The 21,864-nt window shown below is 47.5% G+C and overlaps 1 protein-coding gene across 1 annotated transcript; it reads right to left on the reverse strand.

Moving 5' to 3' along the window:
- Nucleotides 1-3,244: 3,244 nt before the first annotated feature.
- On the reverse strand, nt 3,245-21,800 carry Dhx38 (DEAH-box helicase 38). Its single transcript, XM_026399246.2, has 27 exons — nt 21,574-21,800; nt 19,135-19,476; nt 18,590-18,780; nt 17,809-17,913; nt 16,878-17,025; nt 16,642-16,760; nt 16,404-16,480; nt 15,788-15,943; nt 15,091-15,252; nt 14,779-14,886; nt 14,316-14,428; nt 12,424-12,561; nt 11,865-12,051; nt 11,521-11,706; nt 11,012-11,152; nt 10,534-10,644; nt 10,323-10,439; nt 10,052-10,159; nt 9,510-9,622; nt 8,649-8,857; nt 8,387-8,541; nt 7,830-7,985; nt 7,603-7,737; nt 7,322-7,447; nt 6,726-6,821; nt 5,006-5,127; nt 3,245-3,707 (listed from the first exon to the last, which is right to left on the reverse strand). Exons 2-27 carry the CDS (start codon nt 19,455-19,457, stop codon nt 3,623-3,625), a joined length of 3,687 nt encoding a protein of 1,228 aa, XP_026255031.1. The 5' UTR covers nt 19,458-19,476; nt 21,574-21,800; the 3' UTR covers nt 3,245-3,622.
- Between the last annotated feature and the right edge of the window lie 64 nt (nt 21,801-21,864).

Here is a 21,864-nt window from a genome sequence, read left to right on the forward strand (position 1 = left end):
AGATGAGAAGACCTGGGCAACCCCTATTGAGTCCCCTCTCGCCCTGCAAGAACTCAGTTTCTTTTCTTCTCACTTGAATAAATCCTATTCTTTTACACTTGGAGAGAAAGAGGGAAAAGAAAAAAAAAAAAAACTTCTGAAGATGGATGAGTGGCTATGGCTATAAAACATTGTGAACATATTTAAGGTCACCGAATTGTACACTTAAAAATGGTTAAGATGGGCTGGGGTATAGTTCAGTTGGTAGAATGCTCGCCTCGCATGCACAAGGCCCTGGGTTCAATCTCCAGCACCACAAAAAAAAAAAAAAAAGTTAAGATGGCAAATTTTGGGGCTGGGGATGTAGCTCAAGCAGTAGCGCGCTCGCCTGGCATGCCTGCGGCCCGGGTTCGATCCTCAGCACCACATACAAACAAAGATGTTGTGTCAGCTGAAAACTGAAAAATAAATATTGAAATTCTCTCTCTCTCAAAAAAAAAAAACTATAGATGGCAAATTTTGATTTGTATACTTTACAATAAAAATTAGAAAGGAAAAAATAAAGACATGTCGAGGGCCACCATGAATAGGAGCTGAGCACACACCCTTAGCCTTGAGCAATGAAGGTTGGAACTGGCTCTGCTGCAGCGTGAAAGCAGGTGGACATCACCTTCTATCAGCCAGGAATTACAGCTCTGGGAGTGGGCGTCACTCAATGGGACTAGGCTACGCACCCCTGAAACCCAATCCCTTGCCTCATTTGGGTGGAACTTTCTCGAGTGTCTTCCCCCCCAAAAAATAGGGTTTGGGGGCGTGCTCTCTTTTTATTTCTCTCTCTCTCTCTCTCTCTCTCTCTCTCTCTCTCTCTCTCTCTTGCTGGCCTCTTGCCTCCCTTGTGGGAGCTGAGGCAGAGGAGCTGTCAGGGAACCCCAAGAAAAAGGTACTTTCTGTGTCTGTGTGATTTGGTGGCCAGCCCAATTCACCGGGAGTGACCCTGACCGATTTAGTCACGTGATATGGCAAAGACATGCTGACAAAGCTAGGACTTAGCCAAGAGATTATAAATAAAATAAACACCGAAGGCCCCCAGGGTGAGGACAGCACTCCATTTTTGAAAATCAGTGACAACAGAATCCTGCTAGAAGCAGATCTCCTCTCCCCAGGGGAGTATGGGTCTCCTTAGCTAAAGGAACCCAGAGCAAACATCAGCCCCCAGCCCACCTCCTTCCTGACTAAAGTTCCACCTTCCTCCCTGAGAAGGGGAAGCTGCCTGAACCACCATCTGCCGCAAATAAACGTGCCTTTTGAACCTTTTCCATGCAGCCCAACTGAGGACTGTGTTGGGAATCTGCTGCAGAAAAGACCTGTCAAGCCAGCTCTGGGGTCCCAGGAGCCCTCATCTCAGCCTGAGACTTTTAATGACTGACACCTCTAGTGTCCACGGTACCCATCTACTTTGTTAGTAGATGACTTTGTCTGGCACATGACTGAGCCCAGGGCCGGGGTCTCTTATAAAAACTGTCCAGACCACGGTTCTTGGTTCCCTCACTCCAGCAAGTCTGAGGGCCTGAAGCTAGATTCAGGAGCCCACTTCAGAGAACAGACATTGTCATAGAAATGTTCTGTCCTCTAGAGAAAGCATCATTATCGTCTGAGGAAGCCAGTGAGAACCAGGGGTATAGCTGAAAGGAACCTCAAGGATGGGTGAAATGAAAAGGGCCTAAAATTATAAGAAAACCTTAGAGAAGTAGGTCCAGACAGAGTCTTGGGCAGTTCCAACACTAAAACAGAGCTGCTGGGGGAGCAGGTACCTCCCCCACTCATCTGGGGACACCAAATGTCCTTTGCCAGGGATTCTTTACTTTTAAACTAGGTTGGATAGGAGTTTTCATAACCTCTCTGGCCTGATTTTTCTTAAGGGACTTAAGATAAGAAGCTGAGTGGCTGGGCACAGTGGCACATGCTTGTAATCCCAGTGACTCAGGGGGCTGAGGCAGGAGGATCACAAATTCACAGCAGCCTCAGCAACTTAGCAAGGCTCTAAGCAACTTGGTGAGACCCTGTCTCAAAATTTTAAAAAAAAAAAAAAATTAAAGGAGGGGAGGGGCTGGGATATGGCCCAGAGGTTAAGCATCCCGGGTTCAATCCCTGGTACCAAAAAAAAAGGTCACAGCTTGTTAGTGACAACAAGAACCAACTGGAACCAACTGGAACCCCAATCTTTTCCTATTTCATTGTATCCTGAGCCTTAATCATATTTAAAGATTTCATCCCCAGCCAACTTTCTCCCTGCAGAATAAACAGACACACTTCTCCCAGGGCCGAGATCAGAAGCCTTCCCAGACAAGCAGCTATAAGCCTCTCTTCACCACAGAGCCCTGAAAAGTCATTCCCAATAAAGACAACTGGAGATATGGAGAACAAAGTAGGGGTGGTACCCATGCTGGCTGGCAAAGCTGGGCTTCCAAACTCATACACAAAATTGACTTATATTTTAACTTAAGGAAATTCAAATTTTGAAAGGAGTGGGAGATTGGAACCTACAGCCCAGTAGCCAGGAACCAAGGGGCTTGCCCTGAGCACTGGCCCGCAGAGGTGCTTCTGAGCCTCAACCACATCAGCAACTCAGCCCCAGCACACCTGCCAACCAAAGATCTAGCAGAAGCCCAAGACTAAGGAATCACAAAATAAAGACCGAGGTTGGTTTAAAGGGCCAAATACTGAAAAACCCACCTCCACAGATTTAAGAACCTGTTCAACAAAAGATTAGCAATTCCATCATAAGGATCAACTTTTACATGTAAATCAATAAGTGACATTTTATACTACTTTGCAGCCATTATACCTGCAAAGGGTAGAAACCTCTACCATTCTGAGCAATAGCAAAGGCCTCTTTAAAGCAGCCAGCCTATCCCTGGCTGGGCAGCAGCAGGTTCCTGCTTACCTCCCTCCAGTCCTGGCCACCAAGGCCAGCCTCACCATTGCCCACCAGCCTTAGGAACATTCAGGCATCCTGAGTTTGGCTTTGAGGACCCAGGCCATTCCTAGGTCTCTAAGCTGTGTCCAGCCTGCCAACCCCTCCTCTAAGATGCCCTGCCTGCAGAGTGAACGTAATGGTGGAGGTAGGTTCTAGGAAGAGCCAGGCAAGCAGAGTCAGCAAGGCTTTCCCTTTCCTATTGTAGGATTTAAGGCAGTGAGGGAAAAAGGAAGGGAAAAAAAATGCAATCACATTTTACAAATAATAAATGTATTTTCAAATCCTGAATGATAACCAAATTACAATTGCCTCTGAGTTTATCTTACTGCTTTACACAAGGATTAAAAAAAGACATAGTCACAGCCAAGTCACTCATGTACCAGGCACCCAGGGACAGGTTTTGTGGATAGATGGGTCCAGCCACCTCCCTCTGCTCTGGTAGCACTTCAGCTGCTCTGCAGCCCCAGCTCCTGCCAGGCTCCTGTACCCAGGAGCTCCTCCTTCCTCTGTGACAGAGCCTGGCCCAGCAGGAACTGCCCCAGGGCCTTGATGTACACAGATGAGAAGTCCACAGATGAGAAGGCTTTGTCCACAGCCTGGGGGCACTCCCATCAGAGGGCTCGGGACCCAACACCTGCTGCCACCGTCTTCTCAGACAGCCTTAGCTCACAGCCCAAAGCGGGCTGGCGTGCGGCGAGGTGTCATAGGCTCCCCCTGCTCTTTCCGACCTGGAGTGTAGATCTTCGTGGACCTGGAGACACAGAAAGAGGATATAGGAGAGCATTACTCCTTACCCCAGCAGGGTCCCCAGCAGGACACACAGCCTAAGGCCTTGCTCTTCTAACTTATGTGTGAAGCAGCTCTGGAGCTAAAGCATCTTTTCCCCAGCACACACTCACTCCCTTGTCTCTCCATTTTTGATCAGGAGTATAATAAAATAAAGCAAGCACTTCATCATGATATCCATTTTAAATAACTCCTACCACACCCCCAGGCTGAGCTGCGGCGATAGCTCCCATCCACTCCAGCAGACCACCACTAGAGCTGTGTAATAAAGAGTGGACTCGCCTCCATGGCCACTTTCTAGGAGGAATTACCAAGGGACTAGAATGCTTCTGCTGTTCATAGTGGGCCCTGCAGACCACGTCTGACGGCGGAGTAAGATGGGCTGGCCTGGCCAGAAAGACCAACTATGTGATTATAATTGGGACTTTGAGCCTCAGAATCAGGACTCTGCGTCATGTGATATCAGCCTAATCGCTGAGGAGGGGAAGGAGGCCAAGGAGGCCAGAGACTGAGTTCAGCCACATGGGCAAGGATTCAATCATTCATGCCAAAGTCATGAAACTCCAATGAAACTCTGAACCCAAGCTCAGAAGAGCCTCCCTGGTTGGCAATACCCTGTGTGTACTGTCACTGATGTGCCAAGAGGGTAACTGAGCCCTGAGGGCAAAAATTGTCACTTTTGGGACCCTCTCACACCTTCTTTATGCATATCTCACTCTGGCTTATTCTGTTTTATACCCTTTTGCTATAATAAAACTGTATACCGCTTTCCTGCATTTTGAGTCATTCCAGCAAAGTTCAAGGAGATCCCCAAATTTGCAGCAAGTTTATCAAAAGTAAGGGTGACCTCGAAGCTTGCAGCTGGTGTTTGAAGTAAGGGCAGCCCTGAGGAGGACTGTGCCCCTAACTTGTAAAAATCTGACCGAACACCAGATGCTGCACAGAGGCACAAACCCAAGACTCTCTTCTCCCCTGGCCGCTATTTCTTCTAATGTCCTGGTTTGTCAGTAGAGTCATTACACCTCCCGTGCTACTCCACACCACCCCAAGCCCTGCATACAACGTGGCAATGACCAAGGACTGCAAATGAATGACCATGCCTTTAAAGGAGTTAGGAATTCTTCCTGTATCTCCATATGTGACCAACCAGGACGGAAGCAGCTTCTGCCACCAATTCGCCTTTATATAGTCAACTTCTCTTAAATCATGATCAGGGCCTAGCACCTGGCAGCCTCCCAGCCAGGTCCCAAGGCAGAAGCTCACCTGACACTGCCCAGGGGGCTACGCTTCTCCTGCTCCTGCCGCCGGGCTCGCAGCTGCTCCTCGGCCAGCGCCATTTCCTCTTCCATGGCAGAGGCTTCCTCTTTGGCCCGACGGCGATTCTCCTGGAGAAGGGGTAGAGGCACTGGCTGAGCCCACTGAGGACATCAGGTGAGGAGGCCCTGTCTGAACCCAGGTGCTTGCTGCACAAGACCAGCTGTCAGGGTCAGAGGCCACTTCTTCTTCTGTGGCTAAGGCCTGCTTTTTTCATTGATTCACAATAGACATTAGACAGGTCAGTCCTAAGCCAGTCATGCCTCAGCACTCCAGTCACATCAGTTAAGTACTTAAATTTTTAAAATCAAGTTCACATCTATGCCAGAGAGAATGGGAAAATAAGGAAGTCACCTGGCTGGAAAGGACAGATGGAAGATGTGCTTGGTCAGATATGGAGAGAACTACGCTGATTGGGAAAATAAAAGCCTAACAACATTTTGCGACCCTAAATAAGGAACATAAATGAGGGTCATCAATGGACATCAAATCCTTGAGGAGATGGATAGCAGCTGAGAATTTAGAACAGAGACCAGGCTACTCCTCAACATTAGCATCACCAAAAGTGGGGCCACCAGATCTCATGTGCCTCCTAAGAGTATTTTAAAAATAAGTCCCTTCCACACTCATACATTGCTAGTGGGACTGAAAATTGGTGCAGCCAATATGGAAAGAAGTATGGAGATTCCTTGGAAAACTGGGAATAGAACCACCATTTGACCCAGCTATCCCACTCCTCGATCTATACCCAAAGGACTTAAAAACAGCAAACTACAGGGACACAGCCACAACAATGTTTACTGCAGCACAATTCACAATAGCTAAACTGTAGAACCAATATAGATGCCCTTCAATAGATGAATGGATAAACTGTGGTATATATACACAATGGAATATTACTCAGCATTAAAAGAGAATAAAAATCATGGCATTTGCAGGCAAATGAATGGAGTTGGAGAATATAATGCTAAGGGAAGTAAGCCAATTCCAAACAAATTCCGAATGTTTTCTCTGATATAAAGATGCTGATTCATGGGAAGGCGGGTCGCAGAGCATGGGAGGAATAGACAAACTCTAGATAGGGCAAAGGGGAAGGAGGGGGAAAGAAGGGGACATGGGGGTAGGAGAGATGGTGGAATAAGATGGTACATGTATGAAGACATGAATGGTGTGACTCTATGTTGTATACAACCAGAGATATGAAAAATTGTACTCTATATGTGTAATATGAATTGAAATGCATTCTGCTGTCATATATAACAAATTAGAATAAAAAAAAAATAAGTCCTTTCAAGGGCTGGGGTTATGGCTCAGTGGTAGAGTGCTCACCTAGTACGCATGAGGCACTGGGTTCGATCCTAAGCACCACATACAAAATAAATAAGTAAAATAAAGGTATTGTGTCCATTAAAGAAAAAAAAAAAAAAAAAGTTGACTCCTTTCAAGCTAGATATAGTGGTAGTGTTTTCTCCACTTTGCTGAATATTTGGAAATTTCAAAAAATTAAAAAAAAATAAAGCTCAGTGACCCAGCCACCTGAATGATGGGGAAATAAGACACATCAGGAAGGCTTGATCCCAGATTTTATATTTGGAGGAAGAAGGGATCAGATGACAGAGTCTTCAATCATGGGCAAACAGCATCTCCATGGGAAATGTAGGATGCTCACCTGCCGCGACTTGCCTGCCTGCTTCACGCTGTAGAACATGGGGCCCAGCTCCGCCAGCCACTCTCCATCTACAGCAGTCACACACTGCATGTACTCCTGTGGGCAGAGGGGCAGTGAGGCAGAGGTCATGGGTGGGCCATTCCCTCCCAGAGGTTCCACAATTAGGAGTCACTTGAGAAGGGCCCTGTCCCCAACCCATCTAGGCTGGAAAAGGCAGGGGAGAGCCCCAGATACTGATTGTCATCCCTTCTCCTATCTAAGTTCTCCCATGCTTGAAAAACACTCCCAAATATACCGAGAAAAGGTTCAGCACTGCAGAAAGCCCTTCTAATGACATCAACAGGGGTCACTAATCCCAAACAGCAAATAGGAAACCATCTTGCTCGCAGGGTTGAGGTCACTGTATTCTAGAGATTAATTCTATAAAGCTTCCCCAGGCCCTCCAGTTGAAAACCAGCCTCAAAAGCCCTGCAAAGCAATGTGTGTGGTCACAAGTCTGCCGGAGCAAAAGCTCACTGTAAAAGGCAGGGGAGGGTCATGAAAGTGTGGCCAGGAAGGTGGGCCCACATTACGCGAGCACCTCAGGAAAGACTCACCTTGGTGGTCATGACCAACTCGTGGTACACTATGTAGTCCGGGGTGTAGCCCATTCCAAAGAGGGAGCTAGTGGGGTGCAAGTGACACGGCATCCCTGTGCGGATATTCACATACTCCCCGATTCCCTAGGGAAGACACAAAAGGCAGGCACATCAGAGACACACTGCCTACTTGGGAAGCTACTCCATCCCTTAAAATCATCTTGACCCAGGTTTGGCACCTGCCCTCAGGTACCACAGGAGGGAGGAGGCCAGAGCTCCACAGGGCTCCCAAGGCTCACCTTGAGCTTGGCTGCCTGGTGGAAATAGGCAGCACAGATACACTTCCTGACGATGTCCCAGTCAGTGCCACATGAGGCCAGGCTCATCCGCTGCTGCACCATGATGTCCTTGAGTTGGGCCCGCACCTCCCTGACCTAGAGCAGAACACAAGCAAACCAGAACGGAGCCCTCCTTCCCCTCTTCTCCCACCCTACAATCCAGAAGTCCTGCTAGTCTGTGGCCCCACCTTCCGCATGGCCTTGGCATGGATGAAATGGTCATTACACCAGATGGTGGAGTAATTATTGTTTTTCCACTGCAAGTAAACATTCAGGTAGGTCAAATGATCACTCTCAGGGACTGCAAACTTCTCCCGGATTTGATCACTCTCCTCCTCTCGGCCCTAGGGAGGGAAAAAGAAGCTTAACCCTAGGCAAGGAAGATCAGGCCCACCAAGCATATCCGGGGATTCTCACACTATCACCTACCCACACATAACTTCAAACACAGCAATATATTGCCTAATGATATGGAATAAAAATAATTTATAATAAAATGTTAAAATGTAAAAGCTCAGAAACAACCATACTAGAAGACAAAGGATGCTCTTGCAAATTTCCAAGACACCCGAGCGGACCACTGATCCAACCCAAACTTGCTCCCCCCACACCACCTAACAGAAGACAGCAAAATCATGCTTCAAAAACTCTGATTCCCAGCCTTATGTTCCACTTCCAAAATACAGAGAGCTCTTCCTCTCTCAAATACTCCCCAAGCCTTCCTAGAAGGCCACCAACTCCTCACCTTGGGCCTGTAGAAGATGGCCGGAACTGAGAGCATGGACACAATGAGCAGGATCTCAGAGCTGCAGCCCATGTCACAGGACACGATGAGCATCTTGGACAGGGCTGGGTCCAAAGGGAACTCCACCATTAGCCGCCCTGTGGATGTAAGACCACCTAGGAGAGAGAAGCAAATCCAGACATTCAACGGGACAGTGGAGTACAGAGAGAGAAGCCACACACCAGCACCCCTGAGGCCCTGCCGGCTCCCAGGGCCACGACACCTGTGTTGTCCAGGGCCCCAAGGATCCAGAGCTGATACATGGAGTTGAGCATGTTGTCTTCTGGGGGTGGGTCCATGAAGTGGAACTGCAGCAGGTCCTGCACCCCAAGGGACTTGAGCAGCAGTACCACGTTGGCCAAGTTGGTCCTCTGGATCTCAGGCACCGTGGTGGTCAGGAGTTCATTCTTATAGGCACTCTGTGTGTACAGCCTGGCAGGGAGAAGACTCTGGTTTTGCTGCACCTGCACCACATTGGCCCACAAGGCCTCTTACTACACTGGCTTCCCACAGGACCCCATGGTGGAAGATCAACACTATTCTAGCTTCTTCTAAGTGTACTCCATAGCAGCCAGGAAATCCTACAGATGGGGAAACACCCATTTCTTTTCCCCACCTCCACTCCTTTAACTCATTCATTTCTACCTACTCAGGTATGCCTTCTATATACCTGTTTCATTTCTGGAACTAAAGTGCCTGAGACTAGAACTATGGCAAGGTTTTATTTTCTCAGTATCTTTGTATACACTGAATCTCTATAATGAATACATTATTTTAAAAAACCACAACAAAGAATAATTGAAAAAGTACAAAACAACAAATGACATCCTTTGCTCAGCTCCATCCTTGATGGGGGAGCCTGCTGTATGGGTCTTCCACTGCGTGGACATTCCTTCTAAGTCTGCCTCATACCTCACAACTCCCTGGAAAGGTTTCTTCTTCCACTCAGCAGTACCACCACATGGCAGCCCACAGGAGCCCTAGTCTTGGGGATCAGCTCTGGGATCAACATCCCCCCACCCTGGTGCAGACTCTCAGCAATCCCAGCGCTGCCCCAAATAGCAGGCTAGCACAGGGCTCCTACCTGAAACACTGACCTGGGCCCGTCCTGCCAGCTCGCCCTGACCTCTGGTTGGCGTTGGCCTGGCTGATGGGGTAGATCTGCAAAGCATCCATGCCAATCCTGGGGTTAAAGACCTAGGAGGGGGTAGAAAGAAGCTAATTAAGGATAAAGTTTGGGGGTGGGGGGAGTGGCTCTAAAATACAGAAAAGCCAAAACCCAGCTGCTGCACATCACAGAGGAAGTGTCTCAGCAACACCAACAGCCATCCTTTTAGAGCCATACGCCCTCAGAAATGTTCTCATAAACACCTGAAGGAGTTTTCCCCAGAAACACCAACTGTATAAACCTCTACAAAATTATTTAAATGATCTACCTCTTCAAATAATCACAAAGATTAAATGAATCAAACTCACAGCAAAACCAGCACTCACTAAATGTTGGCCTTGCACCACCAGTTACATGGGTGTCACCTTCCAGGAGGACTAGGGCCTGACCTCCCACCCTCTAAGCTCAGTCAGCTTCAGGTGAAGACCCAGGGCCCCACTTCCCACATCTCTCCTTACCTTTAATTTGCAATAACCAGAGTCAATAACAAACATGATTCCATCAACAGTCAGAGATGTCTCAGCAATGTTGGTGGCAACAATACACTTCCGGACGCCATCTGGAGCCTAGGGCCGAGCAGGTCATGCAGAGGTAGAAAGACTACACAAGGCAGGACCCAGCCCACCTCCCTCCCACCCCTTCTGTGAAGGAACATCTCCTCCCCTTTGCTCTCTGTTGGAAGGGGAGATACCCAAAGATGGGGATCCAAAAAAATTTTTGTTGTCATACCTTCTGGAAGATTTTGGCCTGAAGGTCAGAGGGCAGCTGGGAGTAGATGGGCAGCACAGCCAAAGCAGGCGCATTTTCCAGTTCTTCCAGGTGCTCCACAATCTGGTCTGAGGTCACCTAAACGCGCCAGGAGGAGTCATAAGACTCTGAAGCCCCAAACTCTCATATGGAGAACACCCCCATTCACCACAGTGGTGACCAAGGCACACACCTCAATATCCTCTTGGCCAGGCATGAAGATAAGGATGTCCCCAGGGGCCCCTGAGAGGTGCACCTGCAAAGACTGCTTCACTGCGGCCTCCACATAATCCTCCTGCGGGGTCTGTAACAGCAGCCAGGAACAGTCAGAGGGTAGCAAGGACCAGGCCTCCCTCTGGGAGCCCCACAGCCACTAACTGGTCTGAGCTGATAAGTGGACTTTCAGGGCTGCTACACCTGGGGGTCTGATTGCAAGGCCCCTACAAGAAGTCCTGGTGCCTCCCTGGGCCCATGTTTTAGCTTCAAAGAAGCAAGGAAATAAATCCTCCCCCAACGCACAGTCCTCTAAGCCTAGAGCTATAGGTTGCCCCATTTTGCTCCGTGGCACCCCACAAATCTCCCCCAACTCAGTATTCTATCCACTCCAGCTGGCTTCTCACCAAAGAGGCACATGGCATGGAGGGTCAATTCAAAAAACAGACCCTCAGTACCTTGCTGAAGAGGATATCCACAGGGAAGGTTCTACCAGGAATGTGGAAGATGGGAACATTCCCAAAAAAGGAAGCAAATTTCTCTGCATCCATAGTGGCTGATGTAACGATGAGCTTGAGGTCTGAGCGACGAGCCACAACCTGAGAGAAAAAGTCACGCACCAGCTCCCTTGAGTTTGGAACCCTTGGCTCTGCCCTCCAATCCCATCAGCACTACCCCTGAATAAAGCAGAAGCCAAAGCTTGCAAACTGGCTTATTAGATTTAACAATCCTAGAGATTTGAGCAACAGGGCCATAGCCAAGAAAATCACAAGTCACTCAGCTGAGTGAGAAGAGAGTAAATTATAAGATCAGACTTGAACTTGACAACACGGAGCCTCAGGGAAAACCCTAGTCTGCCAGTGTCCCCAGAATAGTCCCAACCCACCTGTAGCACCTCAATCACTGGCTACTGGCAGTGCACTGGTCAAAGCCCCGAGTACAAAGGGACTGGACCTACGGTCCTTACCTCCCGGAGCAGCCCAAAGAGCACATCCGTGTTGAGGGAGCGTTCGTGGGCCTCGTCCATAATGATGGCACTATAGTGATCCAGGTCAGCTTCCCGGAGGGACTCTCGGAGCAGGATCCCATCAGTCATGTACTTGATCAGGGTGTTTTCTGAAGTGCAGTCTTCAAAGCGGATGGCGTAACCCACCTGGAGGTCAGACAGATGGCTCACTCAGAGCTGGAGCCACCCGCTCACTGTGAGCACACCCCATCCTTGAGTCCAGGTCTTAGCAGATCACACCCTCTGGCTCAAATGGGCAGAGTATTGGGAAAAGAATATTTGGCTCAGGACTCATGTCCACTCACCTCCTCACCAAGGTTTCCCCCCATCTCTTCACTGACTCTTTTGGCCACTGACATGGCAGCCACTCGCCGGGGCTGGGTACACCCAATCATCCCATAGTCTGTGTAACCATCTTCATGCAAGTACTGGGTCAGCTGAGTGGTCTTGCCACTCCCTGTCTCCCCAACCACAATCACGATGCTGTTGTCCCTGCAAGGAAAAGCAGTTCAAAAGGTTAAACAGCTTCCTCAGTTGAAGGCTAACTCCAAGAAGCCTCTGCCACCTGTCTTCACCATGGCTAGCTAGGCAGAGAGCATGCCTGCTCAGAAAAGATGATTTCCTTGGGAAAAGAGCCTCCTACAGAACTATCACCTGAGATATCTGGAACACAGTGAGGTTTAAACAGGTGCACTAAAAAAGAACAATGCCATCGTGTTACTTTATGCAGCGTAGTCCTGGGAAAACAAATGAGTTCCCTTCCCACCAGACAATGCACAAAAACAAAAAAGAGCTCCTGAGCAAACACAGGAGACAGAGGGGCCACTGATTTGACACTGGGATCCTTGGATCTGGTGGCATTACCTGATAATAGTGAGTAGCTCTTGCTGCACAGCAAAGATTGGCAGATACTGCCTCTGCTCCAGGATTGACTTCTTCTTTGCAAACTCGCTGCTGGCTTCACTTTTTTTCTTCATGTGGTCTGCAAACTTCTGCTCTGTCCTGGGAACACAGAGCAGCCTAAGCACCATGCATAATGTCCCCCATGGTACCTCCTGCCCTTCTTCTTGCTCAAGGAATATGAAAGACTTTAACAAGAAGCAATAAATCTGACACACGAAAGCAGCCAGGTCGTCTGAGATTATTTCTCTTCAGAACTAAGGACTGGAACTGCAGTGAGAATCTATGATACACTCTCAACACCATAGGGTCAAACAGAGCTAACCAAGGATCTAAGGAGGTACAGATTATCAAGTGGGCAAATGCTGTGCCCTAAATAGAAAGTGACCAGGAGAGGAGCTAAAGTCAACCACACTCACTAACTTGTAGAGAACACCTTGGGCAATTTCTGCACAATACTTAAAGGGCCAAAACAGCCACCTATTTTAGCCATCTAGGGTCTTCTAGGAGTTATGGCCATAGCACACAGTGTAGGTCAATCTTCCCCCTTCATAACAGGGCAGCATGGCCCATAAGGACTCATTTTCAAAAATCTGAGAAAAACTCACTTACTACTGACCAGTAGCTTCTACCAAAAGCACTCAATGTCTGATATGTGGATACATCCCGAGACTAGAAGCACTGTGGCATATTCCCAAATCAGTACTCCGCTCCCTGAGCCCACACCATCTTCCAGTCACCTCTTCCAAGAGATACTTCCTCCCTCAGACCAATTAACTGCTTCCTGTTTCTAATTTCACCCAACAAATGATATCTAAGAAATTAAACTACCCAGAAACTAACAACAGCTAACCAATAATGCCAACTTCTCATTGAAGATATTTCACACAGGGGTACAGAGAATTATTAATTCAGATGACAGCTCAGAAGGACGTAACAGCTGGGTGTAGTGGCACACAACTGTAATCCCAGTGGGTAGGGAAGCTGAGGCAGGAGGATTATGAGTCCAAAGTCAGCCTCAGCTATGGCGAGGCTCTAAGCAACTCACGGTAAGACCTGGTCTCTAAATAAAATACAAAATAGAGCTAGGGATGTGGCTCAGTGGTTGAGTGCCCTTGAGTTCAATCCCCAGTACACCCCACACACACACACCAAAAAAAAAAAGAAAGACGTAAGAGAATTCAAAGAATGAATCATGAGGGACATTTGTGTCTTTCAGCTACTCAAGGCAGTAATCCCAACAAAGAGTATGCAATATATACTTAATACATCTATAAACAGATAAGTCATTACCTGATAACACTTTCTATTTTGGAATCTCTATTAAAATAATTATTCCTCATATGGAATTAAAATTTGACTAAAAGAACAAAACCCATCTTCTCCCCACGAACACCTGAAATACACCAAAGCTCAGGGAGTGCTGACTTGGGAAGATGCCACAGTCCTTCTGGGTCTTGGATGTATCCACATGTCAGACATTGAGTGCTTTACGTAGAAGCTACTGGTCAGTAGCAAGGCCAAATGCATGGGCTCCAAAGACAGACTGTCTGGGACCAACCCTGATGCCACTATTTACTAGCTGAGTGACCTCAACAAATTCCCTAATCTTCCAGGGCCTCATAGTACTCAGACCACTGCCAGGCCAAGAGGAAGCCCCTGTGGTAGTGGTAGTAAGCCTAACACCTACGAAAAGCTAAAGATAATAGAAGAAAGATCAGGATGAAGAGATCAAGGAAAACAAGATTCAGAGTAACAGCTGTCATTTTTCAGTTCATAAGTCATGAAGTCTAACAGTTCTGCCATGACTGTCCTTGGTTTTCAGAGCAAGTCTGCTGCTGACGAAGACTCCCCACCTGTAGTCCACCTTCCCATCCTCTGTCAGAGCTTTATCTGGCTCTTCTTCTTTTTTGACACCCATTATATCTCCCAGTTTGGTCCCAGCCAGTTCCCAGTGTTTGTGCTGAGCCTGAAGAAGACAAGAAAAATAAAGTCCACTCCATCCTGTGATGCAACTGTGGCAATGGAAACTCAGTCCCAGCTGACATCAGTTTCATCTACAAGGTGGCAAATCCCACAAGGCACTGGGGGTACCAGGCAACACATTCCAAGACTCAAGCCTCCAGATCCCCAAACCCCAGGCTTGTGGCTGCCTTGACTAAGGACAGTGGAGGAAAGCAGTGCCCTTCTCCAAGAGCTGAGTCTTTCTCCATGTGCCCCATTTCTACAAGGAATCACACTTGAGTAGTCTAATGAGTGTTTTAAATAGGAAAAGAAAAACATGCACAGACTTCCCAGCCAGGGTGGCGAGAGGCCAACCTTTTTGCGCTCCTTTTGCTCCCTGTGTTTCCGCACTGTTTGGCTGCCTTTCCGAGCAATGATGGCCAGGTCAGAAGTAGCATCCTTAACTGGAATCACGGGCTCTGGCTGCAGGAGGTGGAAGAAAAAGAGAAATCATCCATTAGTCTCTAAGGCCAACCAGAGGACCTGTGTCCTAACAGTTCTCGGGAGTAATAGGGCAGAGGGGTTATCCTATCATGACACAGGGCTGTTTCCCCACTTTTATTTCTTTCTTCCTTCTATTCCTCTAACCTTTCTGAATGTTCCTACTTCTGGCCACAGGAGCCTCACCTGCTTGGTGAAGACAATGCGTCCATCCAGAAAGGGAGGCACCAGGTTGTGAACCATCAGGTGTACTTTGGCTGCGTTGTCCTCTTCAAAGTCCTCGTCCACCTCCAGCCGATGGACCACCCCACTGGTCAGCATGCGGTTAGTCTCCCAGCGCTCATTATCCTGTGAGGACACAGTGGGAGTCCCACTCAGACTGCAACCAGAAGCCATCCTAAAAAGTCTCCAAGCAAGTTCCCATATCCTATCTCAACAGATGGGTGGGCCATGGTGGCCACAGAGGCATCACAGATCTCTCTACCCCGCAGTTCACTAAAAGAGTCATTGACCTTAGATCACCAGCAATACTTTGTTCCAAGAAGCAACACTTTTGATCTAAGTCAGAACCTCTAGCCAGACATACGAACAGTGACCATCCACAGCCCCACTCAGAGACACAAAGAACACAGACCACAGAGGCAGGTGCCACAGTACCAGTTCTCACTCACAGCACTGCAGATGACAGAAGTATGAACTAGGTATTCCTAAGTGACCCACGGGTTTCCCTATCCACCCTTTCTCTCTGGCCAGAGGCATATCTGATCCTGTCCTCTCAGCAACAGAAGACTAGCTAGGCTTTCTTCACCTAGTGAGACCTGCTACTTCTCCCACCTCCAGACTCCAGCTCTGAACCTGCACCAACCACTGCCAGTGGCCTCACCTCATTGATCTGCCTGCGCTGGGCCGAAATTCGCTTCTGCTTCTGTTTATGCAGATGCTGCTCCCGCCGCCTCACATAGTCCTCGGAGGAGTAGGCCAGGGGGTTGTGGAACTCATCATACCCCTCATCCATCATGTACCAGTCCCGGTCAGCTTGCTGCAGGGAGACAAAGCAACAAGAACAAGGGGAAGATCAAGTTTATGCATGAGACACAGGTAGAGGGGAACAGATATTTAGTAGGAAGTTAAGTGGGCACTGGAACAACCCTCCTGAGAGGTGCAGGAAAGTCCACCTAGTGGAGGACGACACAGGGCTGACTTGACTTGGCCACCCATCACGACGGCACTTCTTAGATTCACCACATGGTGGCACCACCACATAACGAGTTATGTATGACCTGCTGCATAATGTATGACCTGCTGCATTAGGAGAGGCCTCGCTGCAGCCTGGGTTTTTCCAAGGAGAGTCCACTGCACAGCACCAACTATCCTCCTCAAAGCCCAGTACTGCTGGAGACTCCCTCAGGGCCCTTGGGCTCTGATACCCCCTTTCACCCGTCCCCCTACAGTCAGTCATAGCCCACTCTGAATCCCTCAAAGACGTCTGTTGCCTTTACCCTCTGGTCATCCTCCCACTGCTGCCGCTCCTCTTCTGTGTCAAATGAAATCCCTTCTTCACCATCCTCACGTCTTCCTGAAAATCAGCAGATGGTAGGTCAGTTCACACCAACCTGGCTTATCCCAGAGGCCCCCAAAAGACCTGCAAAGCCATAAACCTCCAAGAACAAAAGCCTCTTCTCAGCCTCCCCAAGATAAGCCAAAGTGCTCTTCTGCCTCCTGTCTCCCAGGCCTTACCTCGGCCCCTGGACAGACGAGGGGTGGAACCCAGGTGTCGTCTGTCATCAGCCCACTCATTGTATTTGTAGGAGGGAGTTGGCAGAGGCGTGTCATCTGAGTACTTGCTCCTCACAGACCTGGGACAGCAAGACCAGCAGGCACAGAGTTGAGCTGTGTCCTCAGCCATCAGCTCTCCCTGCCCAGATCCCTTTACAGCCTCGCCAAGACCCAGGGCAGCTCTACCCAGGCATCACCTGTCTCGATCTCGAGTGGATGGTCGATGGCTCCGCTCAGAATCCCGATATGAAGGTGTCGGGGAGGGTGACTCCCACTGAGAGCGCCTTGAGGAGCCATAGCTACTATCCTCCTCCTCCCAGGTAGATCTTGAAGGAGTGGCTGCATCTGGGGCCACAAGAGACACATCACCAGAAGCATCCAATTTCACCAGAGATGCAGCTCCAAAACAACTAACCAAAAGTTAACTCCCCCACTTTATTTATTTTACTGTTTATAAACCTTTGCATCTACTTGCAATGGATAAGATGGTTCTGAGAGTTTTTTAAAGATATCTGAATTTTCTTTTTTTTTTTTTTTTGGTACCAGGGATTGAACCCAGGAGCACTTAACCACTGAGCAGCAGCATCCTCAGCCCTTTCCATTTCTTTTAAATTAGAGTCAGGGTCTTAACAAGTTGATTAAGGCCTTGCTAAATTCCTGAGGCTAGCTTTAATCTTGCAATCCTCCTGCCTCAGTCTCCCGAGCCACTGGGATTACAAGGACATGACACCATGCCTGACAAGATATCTGAATTTAGTGGTCCAGTTTTCATTCTGTTTATAACAATTTTTTAAGGAATATTTAATTTCTCTCAGCAAACATATCCATCTTAAATGCAAATAATTCTTTTTTATAAATCCTTCATAAGCCCCTATCTCTCTATCCTTTCCTGACATTTGGAAAACTGGCCATCGAGCCTATCACCTAAAGGAAACATATGCAAGCTAACAGAGAAAGGTACGGCTGCATCCACTTGGCTCAGGGCCCAGTATTCCCAGAGGCTCAAGATAGAGTCAGGGCTTCTATCTCACTGCCTCAGCAACCCACTAGAAAGAAAGTCAGTCAGCCTTGTAGTCACCTGAACCATCACAAACCATCACAACTACCACAGAAAAGAGCTAAGTCTACCTTTAGGTCGATGCCGTGGGCTCTCCGGTTCATTTCTTCTGCTGCTGCGCTCTGAGCCTCCATCTCGCTCCGATCTGCTGCTGTGCCTACTTCTATCCCGCTCATCTATGAAGAGTCACACACAGAGCTCAGCACCACACAGAGTGCAGCTGTGTCCTGTCCTCACACATACCCAGCTGCACCCTAGAGAAAGGACAGGCCGCCTCACTCACTCCCAGGTGCAACCTGTACTGCTCTAATGCGGTCCATGGGTTCCTGAACTCACACATTCCCATTCTTTCAAAGGGAAAAATATAGTTACTGGCTAGAAAATTTCAAACTCGCAATAAGAGTTATTTTCCTGCAAGATTTCAAAAAAAAAAAATAGTTTCAAGTCTATAGTGAATAGTTTTATAAAGTTAAAAGCATGTAAGTCATAAAATACTGAGCAAGACCAGCACTGGCTTTTACGTCTAGCTTCACTCCATATCACTGTCCTTTCTCTATCTCCGACACTCTTGTATACTCTGGTTTCTTATATGAATTATCCATTGTTTCCTTTATCATGAGTTTTCATAATAAAACAAGGACAATATGCTCAAGCAAACCAGGTGTTACAACTGACACCTGTTCTTAAACTGCCGGCTATCCCCAATCCCTGCAGGGTAAAACCCATAGGCTGACATCATGCACACAGGGATATCCAGTTAATGGGCACAATTCAAGTTTGTGCAACATGAAAAAGCCTGGCATGTGTCTATTCACATGCTAACAGGCACAGGAACCATGCTGCGTAGTTTACCTCTGTCCCTTTTGCGGTCATGGTCTCCTCGATCCCGTGATTTCTCTTTCTTCCGATCCTTTTCTTCTTTGGATGAGGCATAGACACCATGTTCCCGCCTCTCCCGCTCTCTCTGCCGACTACGTTCCCAAAACTCTTCACTCACACCCCCAGGATGGGACGGAGTCTCTACATGAGCAGATCGATAGTGTCTGAAACAGGGAGTGCAGCTGGTAAAGAGCCCTCCATAGGAGAAGATCCCCACCCCAAACCTCTGGCTGTGCCAAACAAGTGACCTGTCCTTTTCTACTCCTTGATGCTGCAGGCTTACATATGGCATCAACCCAAGGCACTTCTAACCTCTATCATCTCCCCCTTAGCTGTCTTTGAATTCTTACCACAAATGTGAAGAAAATGCTAATTCTACATAGCATCAGTATTACAAAATCATAAAAAAAATTACAAGCTCTGAATGTCCAATAGGAAAACTGGAAACTAATCATGGGCTATTGTTTTCTGGCCTCCACTTTTATCCCCTTTGGGCTAACCTACCCAAAGGCCTTTACCTGTCTTTCCGGCTACTTCGGCCAGCCTGCTCATCACCGTCCTCTTCAGCATCCTTCTGGTCATCCTTGCTCTCCTCCCAGTCCTTGTAGGAAGAGATTCTGGACTTCTTCTTGTCCTCCCCATCATCTTTCTCTTCTCGCTCCCTCCGTTTCAGGGAAGCCAACAAGTCCAGTCCCAGCAATGAAGGGCGGGGAGCAGGGGCTTTGAAGACATGCTGTTCACTGGCTGCACTTTTGGTCTTGCAAATAAGACCACCAACCTGAGAGTCCAGATCAGTGCCTTCTAACCGATGGATTGAGGCATCCTCATTGGTGTCCTCCATCGCAGGCTCTGGGATTTCTCTGGGAGGGAGGAGAATCATTTGGTATAGAACATAAGAAATAAAGCTCAGCTATGCTATAGCCCAGAATAACTATAGTTACAGGTATACTTAGGTGGTTAAGCCTACCTACCCACTACCAAGACCAGAACTTCTTTTGCTACCTCTTGCCAAGACCTTTCCATCAAATCAATGACATTCTCAAAAGACCCTCCTATTCTCACCCCCACACCAAAGACACAGATATACATACACACACACCAAATATTACAATATTACAAAATAATAATTACAATTAATCCAAAAATGTCTGCCAGATTCTAATCAACATGCACAGCTCTACAGAGGAGAATTACAAACATAATGTGGACCCAAGAACATCAATATCCAAAAGGATATCATACAGGCAAGAAAAGACCTCACTAAGGGTTGCTTACTGGAACAAGATACCATCTATAAACTGAGTGCAGGGGAAACTAGATTTGAAGTCAGAAACTCAATTAGAAACCAAACTTTTGGCATTTTCTACTTCTGTGATGGTAAGCAACTTCATCTTTGGATTAGCCATAATTTCTATATCTGTAAAATGGAAATAATTTTGGCTTTATCTAATCTATAGAATTATTGCAAGAATCAAAAAAAGTATTCTGTAGCCAGATTTATAGACATAATGGTTACACTATTTCATATTTTATTTGCTATACTCCTATATATTAATTGGGTTCCTTACCAGTTTTTTACATGAGTTCTTCTACCTCTCCCTCCCTTTCAATTAAAGGTATAGCAGAGTAAAGACGTGAAGACAGAAGGTTACCATTCATGTTCTGCCCACTTTAGTGACTTTTTCTGGATCAGTAGTATTTTGTAAAAAAACAAGTACCTTACAGAAGTCAAAATCAGTTTAATAACAATCCATGTTTACCAAAAATACTTATGGGAAACACTGAATTAGGCAGATTCCCTGGAGCTTAACTTGTAACATTTTCCTCTTTGTCTCTCACTACACACTATCCACTTATAAATGTACATCTATGCTGGGCACTTGGATAAATGCCCTCATTCAAACAAGTAGTGAAGCAAAGAACTGTCAAGGGGTAAGATACCTCCAAAATCCAAAATTTTCTGCCAGATTCTAATCAACATGCACAGCTCTACAGAGGAGTATTACAAACATAATGTGGACGCAAGAACAAGAGTTGCATTTTGAAAACGTCATCAGGCACAACAGAAAAGAGAAACCTGCATGCTGGTTTCCTCACAAGCATTTGTATGCATGTAAGGAAATCCAGGCAGGAAGATCGGGGTACACATGCTGTCATCAACAGTTATCTGAATTAGGTATTATGCCCCTAAAGGCCATTCTATGCAAACAAGGGAACCTGGTCTGTTTTGTTGACTGCTATGGCTCAGTGTAGCAATATAAACATGTGATGAATAAATGAATAAGTAAATTTAAACTTAAAGGAGAACAGGAAGTCAAACGTTTCTAGAAACAGCCTGAAAAGATAGCAGCAACAGAGCACAAGGGAGTCTCAGAGAGAGGACTTAACTGGCTGCTGAGAAGAACAAAGAGTTAAGAGGCCAGACTCTGCAGAAAGATTAATAGCAAAGAGGCGAGAGGGTACCAGAAAGTCAGTGAAGAAACCTGGACTGACTCGATCAATAATTATTCACTGAATGCCTCCTTGAGCCATCCCTGTTCTCAGCAAAAGAGATAGACAAAAATAAAAATCCCTGGCACCCTCGGAGCTTACATTCTAATGTAGGAGGTCTTCCACTAAATCTCCGGGTTGAGATACCACTGTGAGGTAGAACAGGAAGACGGAGGAGCCCTGCTCAGGCGCAGAGACTGCCTAGGAGTGGGCTAGGGCCAAGTCCTAAGTAAGGGCGCAGGGCGACCCTGGACAGCACCTCTGGATCTCAGCATCTAACCAGAGCAAGGAGAAAGGCCGCAGGAAACAGGATGGGCACAATATCGTCGAGGTTAGTAAAGCAAGTTAGGTGACAAGGAGGAAGGAACTTTCCAAAGTGGAGAAACCTGAACCGGAGACCGGTATCTGTCTCCTGGAGCCGCTGTGACTGGCGAAGGCCAGGTCAGGAAGGAAGAAGGGACACTCACCTCCCCAAGAGCGATTCTTGGGGCCCTTCTGTTCCGGATTTGGGGGTTCTGGCGCTGCCACCCCTCGGTCTGAAGGCCTCAAAAAGACAAATTCCACTCCTTGAAAGCCGCCATTATCCTCCCATAATACCCTGCGCGGCCCCCTCTATCATCCAAAGATACCATCGAGAACAGTCCGGGAAACGTTGGCTTCTAGGCCAAGTGTGGGGCAGAACGAGAACCAGCTCTCAAAGCTAGAGTGTCTTCTGGGGATCAGCTCTGATCAGAGACATTTCCGAGACATTGCGACCA

The sequence above is a fragment of the Urocitellus parryii genome, chromosome 15 (assembly GCF_045843805.1).
Source record: "Urocitellus parryii isolate mUroPar1 chromosome 15, mUroPar1.hap1, whole genome shotgun sequence".
Lineage (NCBI taxonomy): Eukaryota > Metazoa > Chordata > Mammalia > Rodentia > Sciuridae > Urocitellus > Urocitellus parryii.